General features: G+C 38.8%; 1 protein-coding gene across 27 annotated transcripts in view; it reads left to right on the forward strand.

The window, feature by feature from the left end:
* Positions 1-565: 565 nt before the first annotated feature.
* AMOTL1 (angiomotin like 1) overlaps positions 566-13,173 on the forward strand; it is a 185,867-nt gene continuing 173,259 nt past the window's right edge. For 7 of the 27 annotated variants that reach the window (XM_051820665.2, XM_070076942.1, XM_070076970.1 and 4 more), the window contains exon 1: positions 759-1,586. Coding sequence is in view for 1 of the 27 variants with exons in the window: in XM_070076954.1 (XP_069933055.1) it covers positions 1,547-1,586 (40 nt within the window). In the remaining 26 variants the exon portion in view is untranslated. The other 20 variants (XM_051820643.2, XM_070076937.1, XM_051820632.2 and 17 more) reach the window with 8 other exon arrangements.

The following is a 13,173-nucleotide window of genomic DNA, read 5'->3' on the forward strand; positions in this document are numbered from 1 at the left end:
TTTTTGCTCCACTCTGACTTTGGCAATGAAACTAGGGGCTCAAACAAAACAAAGGACCAACTACTTTGCCTTACACAAGACCCCCTGGTTCATGCTCTCTGTTAACTGCCTTGCTAACAAAGTGGTAATGTCAAGTATTCTCAGCAGATCTATTCCGGAAACCCAGAATGAAAAGGGGATTTCTGACATTATTTGCCATCTATTGAGTTCTTAGTATATGCTACTTTCTGTGCCAGGTTTTGGGGATATTCTGATGCACTGAACAAAAATGACTCCTGCCCTCACTGATCTTACTGTTGACAAAATGTTGCCTCTCTTCATCCCTATCATTATTTGTACTACAAAGAGCAGGCTTGCAAGTTCCTTCTGTAGTCAGTCCATTTTGACATTTCTTCAACTTCTGACCTCATCTCAAAAGTCCTTTTCTAACCTTGGATCTGAATATTTGTATGACAACAAAAGGATTTTTTCTTGTTTTATCCTCTCTGCAGTGAAACTTGACACAAGAAGATCTCAAAACCTTAAAATAGCTCAGCAAGAAACTGGATACATGCCTGTTGACCCAGAGTCACTTATGCTCTCTTGAAGTAGAGGTACCTGTTAAAGGGCAGTCAGCTGCTAGGCTCAACCTTCTGTCCCAACATTCATTACTATTCCTTGCCTCAGTGCCCCAACCAGAAATCTTGCCCAAAGTTTAGATCAAGAACTTGGTATCAAGAGGAGGTACCTGACCCGCTGGGTAAGTTGACAATGACCTTGAATCCTGGCTTCCCAATCATTTGCTTCAGTTTCACCATTAATATATAAAAAATAAAATTCCTTACTTAAATATATTTTCCCAAATCTTTCTGGTAGAATATAGGCATGTTTTGAGCCGATATATTAATATTTGAATGGCTCCAAATCAGGTGGGTGGTATTGTAGTTGACAAAAAGAAAATAAAAACTGGTTGCCCTCGTTGTTAAGGCTGTCACCCTTTCTTACGGTGACTCCTTTCCTTTGCTGAATACTTTTCAGCAGAGTCCAATCACTTGTCACCTGTGAATGCTTACAAACCCATCAGTTCTGAGAGCTTCTTAGCCGGGTGATAATTTTTTATCAGTTTTTAATTTTTATTGCTTTTTTTAAAAGCTTTTTATTGCTCCTTCTCCTGACAGAAATACCTTTGCTCCTTCTTAAAAATGTAAATATTTGTTTTCCTTCCCTAGAGTGTTGTTTTCTAGGGAGTTGAGTTCTTGGGAGATAATGATATGCTTCAAGGAAATAAATGCATGGTTTGCCTCTCCCTGGTGCCAGTTCAGAAGAGTGGTGCTTTAGGACTTTCGGAGGCTAGTCAGACTCTGTGATTTACCTTCTGAGGGCTGAACGTGTCTGGGCAATGGCTGTAGGATTTGGATGCAGTCATCTCCATGCAGCAGAGTTGGCTGAGCCAGAGAGCACTCATTGCTCTTTTTAAACTCCACGGCACCAGCTATGAAGTCATCTTTCTTCTTTTAAAACTGCACAGATCTCCCCTGGGAGTCTCTGTCACTTCTTTTAGAACTTAATGTTTTTTTCCACCACTGGTCATCAGGACCCTCTCTCAGGTAAGGAAATTTTTATTTAGTGGGTTTCCATCTAGGACAGCTAGGTTTGAGGGGGACTTTGGAGAACGTTTCTGGATATATTTGGAGTTAGACCAACAAATACTATGTTGGGAGGGGAGATGACTGGTTCCACGGTAGCTGGTCCCCACCTGGTAGGGTAGCAGACCCTGGTGGGGTGAGTTCAGCTCTAATATGCAGTGATGTGCTCTCACCGTGGGCTGGGAAAGCTAATCAAGGTTGAATTTTGGGTGCCTGTTCTACTAACTGTGTAATGAGTTTGCTGGTGAAATAGCTGTAAGTGGTCTTCTTTGAGCTGGGGCCATCCTTGCCCCTTTTGCCTCCTAAACAACTGGCTTTGTGTTTAGATAGACCCTTTTAGGGTTTCATAATAACAGTTACATGCAGAAAACCAGCTGCTCTTGGGAGAGTCTTGATTTGTTATTTAGCTGGCTTGAAAACTTCCTTTCTTTCTCAGGAGTGTAGCAGGAGACAAAGGGGCCAGGATCCCTGTCCTGACATGCAGGTACCTTGTGTAAACAATGACTGTGCTGTGGTGTAGGGGACAGAGTGTGCAAACACATTTTAATGCCTATTCACATAAGTTCTTCCAAGAAAATGAGCATGAAATCTGTGTGTCTGCATGTGTGCGTGTGTGTCTGCATGTGTGTGTGTGTAGACCTCAGAACTCTTGAGATCCCTGAACTCTCCTTGCAACATTTTCTCTGGATCATATGCATCACGGTCACTGATTGAATCATACAGCACTTATTAGCTTTGGGAGGCTCAATAGAGACATCTTGGTCGTGACACAGGCGCCTACAGGATGATAAATGGCTTTTGGAAACAGAGCTGAACCACTGTTCATGGAAACATTGAGGATTGCAGGGCCATTTATTTCCTGACAGAGAACCGTGCCACATGAGGGATTCTTCAAAAAGTTCTTGGAAAATGTGTATTATGAATAAAACATGCATGGATTTCAAAAATTTTTTGCACCAAAATCAACTTATTTTTTAATTTCATTTTCCCACAGACTTTTTGAAGCACCCCCACAATTGGCATAATTGTTTACAACCTATACAAGGTGCCAAGAAATTCATTCACAGGAGAGATGCTTGCTTTGTTGTAAATTCAAGTGCATACTGGTTGCTGGGGCCTGGTCACACAATCTCCTCCTGTCTTGAATGCAGCCTCACCTGAATTCTAACCCCCTTTTCTGTGTCTTCCAGCACAGTGAAAAATAACTAATTGTCCATGACAAATTTCAAGGTTTCACTCTTGACCTTTCCCTGTTCCTCACACTTTCACAAAGATTGGCAATATATCCAGCATATTCAGATGCCGCAGTATCTCTCAAATCCACCTAGTTCTTCCCACCTCCATGGATATTATACTGGCTTAAACCCTTATCTTCTTTGTCCAGGAATACTGACACTTCCCATATGGGTTTCCTCTCCCTAGTCTTACTTTCCCAGCAATAGACTAGTGATGGTGCTTAATCAGCAACTGTGCAATCCAATCAATCAGCAGTCTATTGATTCTGCTTTCTTAATATCCTCTAAAACTTCTACATTTCTCCATCCCACCATTGCTCACCTTGGTTCAACACACCAACACCCTTTGAGTTACTGTAATAGCCTGTTGGTTCATCTCCCAGCTACCAGTCTCACTACCCTCATAACATAGCACATTAAGCGTCTAGTTTTCCCAAGCCTTTAAAGGACATTTTCACCAGAGCAGATACTGAAACACTTATTGCCTTTTCTCACAGTCAGAGCATTGACATTTTTATGAATTTTGTAGACACAGGTGGTCCTGACACGTGGTGGTTTAAGAGTTTTTTTTTTTTTTTTGTATTGACCATGGTCAAAAGTGATACGCATTCAATAAATAAACCATACTTCAAATTTCGAACTCTGATCTTTTCCTGGACTAGCCATATTTGTTTTAGTACTCTATGTCAATGTTGGGCAGTGGCAGAGAGTTTGAAGCTCCGTCATACAGGTAAACAACTACTAAGAGGATTGCATGCTACAATGCACTGTGCTGCTGACGATGATGCACAGTAGGTTAAATGTATCAAATGCACTTTGGCTAATGATATCTTAACAGATGATGAGTTTATTGTGATGTAACCCCATCGTAAGTTGAGGAGCATTTGTACTTTAAGGAGAGAGGCCAAGAGAGGAGGATGGGGACTGCAGATTGCATTGGGAAAAAGCTGGAGGAATGCATAAAGCTAGGAAGTTAGAACCATGCAAGTCTTTCTTTGAATCTCAGCTCCTCTTTTTCCTAGTGTGACTTTGGCAAAATGGCTAAACCTTCTTGATAGTTCTTTCTTCCTCAACTGTGAAACTAAGATAATAATACCTACTCCACTAGATGAATAACAAAGTTAAATGAGAACAGTTATGGAAGGCTCTGAAACACAGCAATTAAGTTTTAGTTCCTTTCCTTTCCTTTAAGCCTTATAATCTCTAACCATCATGTATTGTCTAAGACTTCATGTGCATGTGTATATAATTATCTGGCACAGCAGAAAAGAGGAATAGCAAAGAGACACGTGAGAGCTCTCCTAAGGAACTTATAGTTTACCTGAAGTGATAAACCAACTAAGCAGCCTAAAAGCATCTAGAATGCACACGGTCTGCACTGTAATGTATACAATAGCAATTCAGTATTAAGCAGGAAGAGCCTGAGGAAGCATGTCTGTGAATCCCTACAGACAGAGTGCAAATAGATCTTTATCAAATCCTTTTAGATTGACACTCCTCAGAGACTTAAACCTCATTTAACTGTGTGATGTGAAGTACAACTTCCTAGAATGCTTTGCACTCTTAGAGTGACTTAATGACCTGCAGATGAGCATTTAAAGTGATGTCACTTAGTCATTTATCAAGCATTTATTGAGCACCTCCTCTGTGCTAGGTCAGATACCATACATATTCTTTGCTCCTCTTAACCATGGGAGACTGTTGCTTGTTTTCCTTTTCTTGAATCTGGACTAGGTGTAGACAAACCCAGAGTTTCAGGTAGTCAGTCACACAACAGGAGTCCAAGATAAGTGTTCAACAAATACTGTATAGAACTGAAGATCTACATTCTGAATATTTGTTCCACTGCCATATTTCTTCACTTGTTCCCAAAAACATTTCCAAAGGCTTGAACAGCAAGACTGTGCATTATATCCCTGTATCTTAAACCATGTGAACTGGGCCCACATTTTTCATTTCTTGTTAAGCCCTCTTCTTTACCACCTACCTTGTAGTGGGTAGTTGAGTAGTTCAGTGTCCAACACATTTTAACTGTTTTTATTTTTGAAATTCTATTTAAGAAAAAATAAGATCTGGGTATCTTGCAGGGATCCCAAGTCCAGAGTGCTCCCAAAATTTCAAGATTACTGATTTATAGATGTCAGTACCTTGGTAGGTGAGGCAAAGGGCAGGAAAAAAATCACTCTTCGGAGCAACATGTAACTGGTAAATTCTCCCACTTTATTAACATTTTGTGAATAAGAAATTATAATTTATGACATTTTAATCTTTGAATTGATTGAAAAATTGGTCTCGGGGCCAGCGCTGTGGTGTAGCTTGCAGCTGCCGGCATCCTATATGGTCACTGGTTCAAGACCCAGCTACCCCTCTTCTGATCCAGCTCTCTGCTATGGCCTGGGAAAGCAGTAGAAGATGGCCCAAGTCCTTGGGCACCTTCACCCACGTGGGAGACCAGGAAGAAGCTCCTGGCTCCTGGCTTCGGATCAGTGCAGCTCCTGCTGTTGCAGCCAACTGGGGAGTGAACGAGCAGATGGAAGACCTCTCTGTCTCTCTGCCTATCTTCTCTCTGTGTAACTCTGATTTTCAAATAAATAAATAAATCTTTTAAAAGAAAATTAGGAAACACAAAATGTTAACTTTAAAAAAAAGAAAAACTAGTCTCATTATATTTATAGATTGTGTTAAAAAATGCGTTTATTTATTTAAAAATCAGAGTACAGAGAGAGAGAGGGAGGGACAGAGAGAGAGAATTTCCATCTGTTGGTTTACTCCTCAGATGATCACAATGGCCAGGGCTGAGCCAGGCTGAAGCCAGGAGTTTCATCTTCATCTCCCAAATGGGTAGCAGGGGCCCAAGTACTTGGGTCATGCTCTTCTGCTTTTCCCAGGCCATTATCAGGGAGCTGGTTCAGAAGTGGAGAAGCTGGGACAGGAACTGGAGCCCATGTGGGATTCTACCATCACAAGTGGTGGCTTTACTTGCTGCCACAATGCCAGCCCCCTCACATAGATTTTTTAAACAAAGACCTACACAAACATTCTGACTGTTAAAGAATAGCTAATTTGTGTGCTTTTATTTTATTTTTAAAATAAAAATTTTTAAAAAGATGTATTTATTTATTTGAAAGAGAAAGAGAGAGAGAGAGAGAGAAAATCTTCCATGCACTGGTTCACTATACAAATGGCTACAATGGTCCACGCTGGGCCAAGCTGAAGTCAGGAGCTTGGAATTCCATATAGGTCTCTCATATGGGTAGCAGGGGCCCAAGCATTTGAGCCACCTTCCTCTGCTTCCCCAGGCACATTAACAGGAAGCTGGATTGGAAGCAGGGAAGCTGGGAATCAAACCAACAATCTAATATGGGATGGTGATATTGCAGGGGATGGCTTAATCTGCTGTGCCATATGGGTGACCCCACATGTATTTTTTTAAAAAAATTATGATGAAATATTTATAGCTTCATGAGTCTGTATTCACTTCATCCAGCCTCCTGCAATGCTAACATTTGATATAATTACAGTACAATATCAAAACAAGGTGTGGCCGGCGCCGCGCTCACTAGGCTAATCCTCCACCTTGCGGCGCCGGCACACCGGGTTCTAGTCCCCGTCAGGGCGCCAGATTCTGTCCCTGTTGCCCCTCTTCTAGGCCAGCTCTCTGCTGTGGCCAGGGAGTGCAGTGGAGGATGGCCCAAGTGCTTGGGCCCTGCACCCCATGGGAGACCAGGAGAAGCACCTGGCTCCTGCCATCGGATCAGCGCGGTGCACCGGCTGCAGTGCGCCGGCCGCGGCGGCCATTGGAGGGTGAACCAACGGCAAAGGAAGACCTTTCTCTCTGTCTCTCTCTCTCTCTCACTGTCCACTCTGCCTGTCAGAAAAAAAAAAAACACACACACAAGGTGTGTGGCATGGATATAAATCCACAGACTTTCTCAGATTTGTCAGTTATGCATGTGCTTATTTATGTGTATGTATAATTTTACACAAAATTTTTATCCTCTTACTTTCATGTAACTACCATAATAATCAAGGTATAAAGCTATACTATCACAAGTCTTTTTTATATTATTTCATTGTAGACACATTTCTTGTCCTTAATTCCTCTAAACCATTTCTCTGTTGTCCATACATATAATCTCATTTCAAGAGTAAAACATACGCAGTATGTAGCCTTATTATATTTTCTTGTTCCACTTAGCGTAATAATCTTGAGAGCCATCCAACTTGTTGAATGGGTCAATAGTTGGTTCCCTTTTGCTACTGTGCAGGGCTGTACAGTATGAGTGCACCATAGTTTACATAACCATTCACTCGTTTATCCACTGGGGGACGTTTGGGTAGTTTCCAGCTCGGGACTACTACACATAAAGCTGCTACAGGCATTTGTGTACATGCTTCTGCATGAACATGTTTTCATTTCTCTGGGACAAATTCCTGAGAGTACAACATCTGAGGCTTGTGGTAAAACCTGTTTTAAAAGAATTTAAGAGTAACTGCCAAAATATTTTCCAGAATGGCCAGAACATTTTATATTAGTATTCGCAATATGTGAGTAATGGCATTTCTCTACATCCTTGCCAGCATTTGGTGTTATTGCTATTTTTGACTTTATTTTAGTCATTTTGATAGGTGAGTAGTGATATCACATTGTGTTTTTAATTTATTTACCTAATGGCTAACGATAATGAACATCTTTTCAAGTGCGCATTTGTCATCAATGGTCTTTTCAGTGAAATTCCACACACATCTTTGACCTATTTTTAAATTTTATATTATTATTAGTTTATTTGAGTATTGTGAGTTGTTTATATATTATAAATTCAGGTCCTTTATCAGATGTGTGGTTTGCAAATATTTTTCTCCCACTTTGTGATTTTTCATTTCATTCTAACAAAGCCTTTCCTAAAGTAAAACTGTTTAATTTTGAAAAGTTTATCAATTTTTCCTTTTGTGGATTGTACTTTCAGTGCAAAGTTTAAGAAATTTTGTCTAGCTCTAGTTCTTACAAATATCCTGCTATTTAAAAAAAAAGACCTAGAGTTTTACACTTACACTTTAAGTGTAACTCCTTAGTTCATTAAAAATATTTATTTGGGAGGCAGAGAGACAAGTGGACAAAGAGAGACAAGGAGAGGCAGAGTGCGTTCCCATCTGCTGGTACATTCCTCAGAGGTTTGCCATGAGGGGGACTGGGCTGCAGCCTATGGTGGAAACAAGGAACTCAATCCAGGTGCCTTGTGTGCATGGCAGGAACCCAACCACTTGAGTCATCACCACTGCACACACACGCATACACACACACACACACACACACACACACCCCTGTCCCCATAGGGTCTGTGCAAGAAGGAAGCTAGAGTTGTGAGCTAGAGGCAGGTATCAGTCTCAAACAATCCTATATGAGACACGTGTCTAACTAGTATCTTAACTGCTAGGGCACTTGTCTTTCCCTTTAATCCATACTGATTTTGTATCATGCATTATATATAGGCTAAAGTTAACTTTTTGGCCTATGTATGTGTTAATTACATCATTTATCTGAAAGGCTATCCCTCCTTCACTGAATTAGTTTTGCACCTCTGCCAAAAATCAACGGAATATGTATGTATGACTCTATCTCTCGGTTCTCTATTCTCTTCCACTGATGGGTCTGTTCCTCTAACAATATCACACTTTCTTGATCACAATATCGCAATCCTTATAGTAGCTATATGGTAAGCCGTTCTCCAGATAGCTATTTATCCCACTAGAGTATTCTTTTTCCAAATTGTTTCGGTTATCATTTGATCTTTAACTTTCCAGGTTAAGTTTTAGAATAAGCTTGACCGCCTGCAAAAGCCTTGCAGAGATTGTCATAGGAATTCTGTCAACTGTGCGGTTTAATTGCAGAGGATTGACATCTTCACTTGGAGGTGACTCTTCCAAAACTCAAACATGGAAAATTTCTGCAATTACTTTGGTCCTCTTGGGTTTCTTTCTTCTTCATCATTTTGCTAATTTTAAAATATAGACATTTAGATTCTGTACAGATTTTTAATGTATACCAAAGTATCTGAAAATGATATGCATTGTTAAATTTCAGTTTCTACACATAATTTCATGTATAGGACTGTATGCATTTTCTGTTTGTTTCTTAGAGAGGCAGAAAGATGGACAAAGGTAGAAAGCTAGAGCTCACTCTCTTTCACTTGTTCACACCCTAAATGTGTTTAAAGGATTTTTTTAAAATGTTTCTGTTCTGATCTTGATTTCTAGTTTTATTTTGCATAGTCAGAAAACACACTCTATTAGGTTTCAATTGCTTCACATTTTTAATGTCTTTTATGACCCAGTATATGGTCTGTTATGATGAATAGTCCATGGATGCTTCTAAGTAATAAGTAGCCTCTTGTTGGATGCAGTATTTGCTGAACAATGATAAGGTCCTGTGGGTTGAGGACATTTTTCAGTTCTATGTCCTTAAAGAGTTTTCAGGTCCTCACATCTAATTGAATTTGTGAATTTCTCCTCTAAGCCCTATACATTTTCATATCCCATATTTGAAAGCTGTGTTGTTTTATTGTATACATAGTTATGATTACCTTATCTTCTCAATTGATTCATTCTTTAATTATGTAATTTCCTTTTTATCCCTAGTAATTTTCTTTTCTCAGAAGTCCACTTTATGTGATGTGAATATAGCTACCCCTTTTTAAAAATGAATGAATTCATTTTGTATGGCTTTTTAATGAGTTTATTTAACAATAAAATATTTTTTCTTAAATTTAAATATTACATTCAATGAGAAAAAAGAGAAGAAAGTTATGGACATCTACATTTAAAGAGTAAAAAGATTCCAGATAACAATCTAACAATGCAACTCAATGAACTAGAAAAGGAAGAACATACCAAGGGACCAAGGGAAAAATAAGTGAAATTGAAATTAATTAAAGCAATACAAAAATAAGTGAAACAAAAATTTATTTTTGAAAAGACAAACAAAATTGACAAGCCTTTATCTGGACTAGCCAAAAAGATAAAAAAAAAGACCCAAATAAATAAAATCAGATATGAAAAAGGAGACATTACAATGAATACTACAGAAATATGAAGGATCATTGGGGGCTATTATTAACAACTATAATTCAATAAAGTGGATAACATAGAAGAAATGGATAAATTCCTGGACATATATAAACTTCAAAGACTGAACTATGAAGAAACAGAAAACCTAAACAGATTGATAATGAACAATAAAATTGGATCAGTAACAGAAAGTTTCCCAAAAGAAAAGCCCAGGATTGGATGACTTCACAGCTAAATTATACCAAATTCTTAAACATGAACTAAAAAAAAAATTCTCAAACTACTCCAAAAAAATGGAAAAGGAGGAAATTCTTCTAAACTCATCCTAAAAGACCAGTATTATCCTGATACCAAAACAAGACAAGAATGAGTGAAAAAGAAAATTATAGACCAAGATCCTTGATTTGCATGGACTCAAAAATTCTCTACAAAATACTAGCAAGTCGAATTCAATAGCATGTCAAAATGATTATACACCATGCTCAAGTGGTATTTGTGTCAGAAATGCAAGAATGTGTCATCATATGCAAATAAAGAAACATGATATATCAATAGAATGAAGAACAAAAACCATACAATCACTTCAATAGATGAAGAAGGAGCATTCAATAAAATTTAACATCTCTTTATGATTAAAAAGAAGTTCTCAACATATTAGGTACACAAGGAATATGCCTCAAAACAATTAAGGTCATAAATGACAAGTGCATAGTTAAAAATTGAAAGTGTTTTCTTTAAGATTTAAGAAAAAGACTTTTTAAAAGATATTTTATTTATTTGTTTGAAAGGCAGAGTTACACAGAAAGAGGAAGAGACAGATGAATAGACAGACAGATAGCTATCGATTGATTGATCTTCCTCCTGCTGGTTCACTCTCTAAATGGCTGCAACTTCCAGGGCTGGGTCAGGTCAAAGCAAGGAACCAGGAGCCAGTAGCTTCATCAAGGTGCCTCGTGCGGGTGGCAAGGGACCAAGCACTTGGGCCATCAACTGCCACTTTCCCTGGAACATTAGCAGAGAGATGGGTTGGAAGTGGAGCAGCCAGGACTTGAACCAGGAGCGCTTTTGAGATGTTGGCATCACAAGCAGGGGTTTAACCCACTGTGTCACCATACCAGCCTCAAGGATGTCTATTTTCAACACTCTTATTCAATAGAGTATTGGAAATTTGAGGCAGGGTAAATTAGCAAGAGGAAGTAAAAAGGGGATCCAAATTGGAAAGGAGGAAGTAAAACTATTCCTGTTTGTGATGACATGATTTTACTTAGAGAGAAACTTGGAAGTCTATGATAAAACAGTTAAAATTGTTTAAAAAATTTAGTAAAGTCATGGAATATAAGATCAATACACAAATTCAGTACCATTTCCATGCTTCAATACTGAACTAGATGAAAAGAAACCAAGAAAGTAATCTTAATTCCAACAGCTACAGAGAAAAATAAAATTCCTGGGAAGTATAGAACTCTACAATGAAAACTACCAAACACTAATGGAAAAAGTTAAAAAGGACACGACAAAATTGAAAGACGTCCTATGCTCACGGATTGGAATAAATAATATTGTTAACATGTTCCTACTACCCAAAGTGAGCTACAAACTCAATGCAGTTCCTAACAAAATACCAATGGCATTTCACAATTCGCAGAGTTCACAATTCACACAGAATTCACAAAACACAGAGCTCACAGTTCACAGAAATAGATGAACCAATCCATAAAATTTACTTGGAATTATAAGAGATACCAAATAATCAAAACAATCCTAAGCAAAAACAATAAAACTGAAGTCATTGCAACACCTGGCTTCAAAAAATACTGCAAAGCTGTAGGAAAAACTGGATATCCATATAAAGAAGAAAGAAGTTAGACATCTATCTCCCAACATATACAAAAATCAATTCAAAATGGATCAAATACATAAATGTAAGACTTAACACTATGAAACTACTAAAAGAAAACATAGGATAAACACTTTGGGAAATTGGTCTGGGAAAAGTTTTTTGGATATGATTAAAAAGGACAGGCAAAAGACACTCTGGGGGGGGGAAAAAAAGAAGACCTAAATGAAAAGTCTCTGCGAGTGAGATCCCAGTGGAAAGAACAGGGCCATCAAAGAAGGAGGTACCTTTCTCTGAAGGAAGGAGAGAACTTCCACTTTGACTATGACCCTGTAGGAATAAGATCGAAGTCGGCGAACCCAAAAGGCTTCCATAGCCTTGGCAACTCATGACTAGAGCCTAGGGAGATTACTGACACCATAAACAAGAGTGTCAAGTTGTTAAGTAAACAACAGGAGTCACTGTGTACTTACTCCTCATGTGGGATCTGTCCTTAATGTGTTGTCCAATGTGAAGTAATGCTATAACTAGTACTGAAGCAGTATTTTTACAAAAAAATAAAAATAAATAAAAAGGACAGGCAAAAAAGGCAAAAACTGACAGTATTACTTCAAAATAAAAGGCTTCTATACAGCAAAGGAAACAAAGAATTAAGAGAAAATCTACAGAATGGGAAAAAACATTTGTTAGCTATCTATCTGACAAAAGATTAATATTCAGAATATATAAGGACCTCGAACAACTCAACAACAATAACAAAAGTCCAATTTAAAAAATGAGGTAATGATTTGAATAGACATTCATCAAAGGAGGAGAAACTGATGGCCTACAAGTGTATGAAAAATGTCCAAACCTCATCAACCATCAGGGAAATGCAAATCAAAGCCACAGTTAGGTATCATCTCACCCCAGTTAGAATGTCTATGACAAAAAATATAACAAATGTTAGAAAGGCTGCAGAGAGGAGACTGCGCTGTGGCATAGTGCGTAAACCGCTGCCTGCAGTGTCGGCATCCCACTTCCAACCCAGCTGTCTGCTGTGGTCTGGGAAAGCAGTGGAGGATGGCTGAAGTCCTTGGGCTCTTGCACCCACATGGGAGACCCGGAAGAAGCTCCTGGCTCCCAGTTTCAGATCAGCACAGCTCCAGCCGTTGTGGCCAGTTGGGGAGTGAACCAGGGGATGGAAGACCTCTCTCTCTGCCTCTCCTCTCTCTGTAAGTCTGACTTTCAAATAAATAAATAAATAAATCTTTAAAAAAAGAGAGAAAGGATGCAGAGAAAGGGTAACTCTTAGACACTGCTGGTGGACAGGTCAACTAGTACAGCCATTATTGAAAACAGTATGAAGTTTCTTCAAAAACTAGAAATAGAACTACGATATGATCCAGTAGTTCCACCACTGGGTATATGA

Source organism: Oryctolagus cuniculus, chromosome 1 (assembly GCF_964237555.1).
Source record: "Oryctolagus cuniculus chromosome 1, mOryCun1.1, whole genome shotgun sequence".
Classification (NCBI taxonomy): Eukaryota; Metazoa; Chordata; class Mammalia; order Lagomorpha; family Leporidae; genus Oryctolagus; species Oryctolagus cuniculus.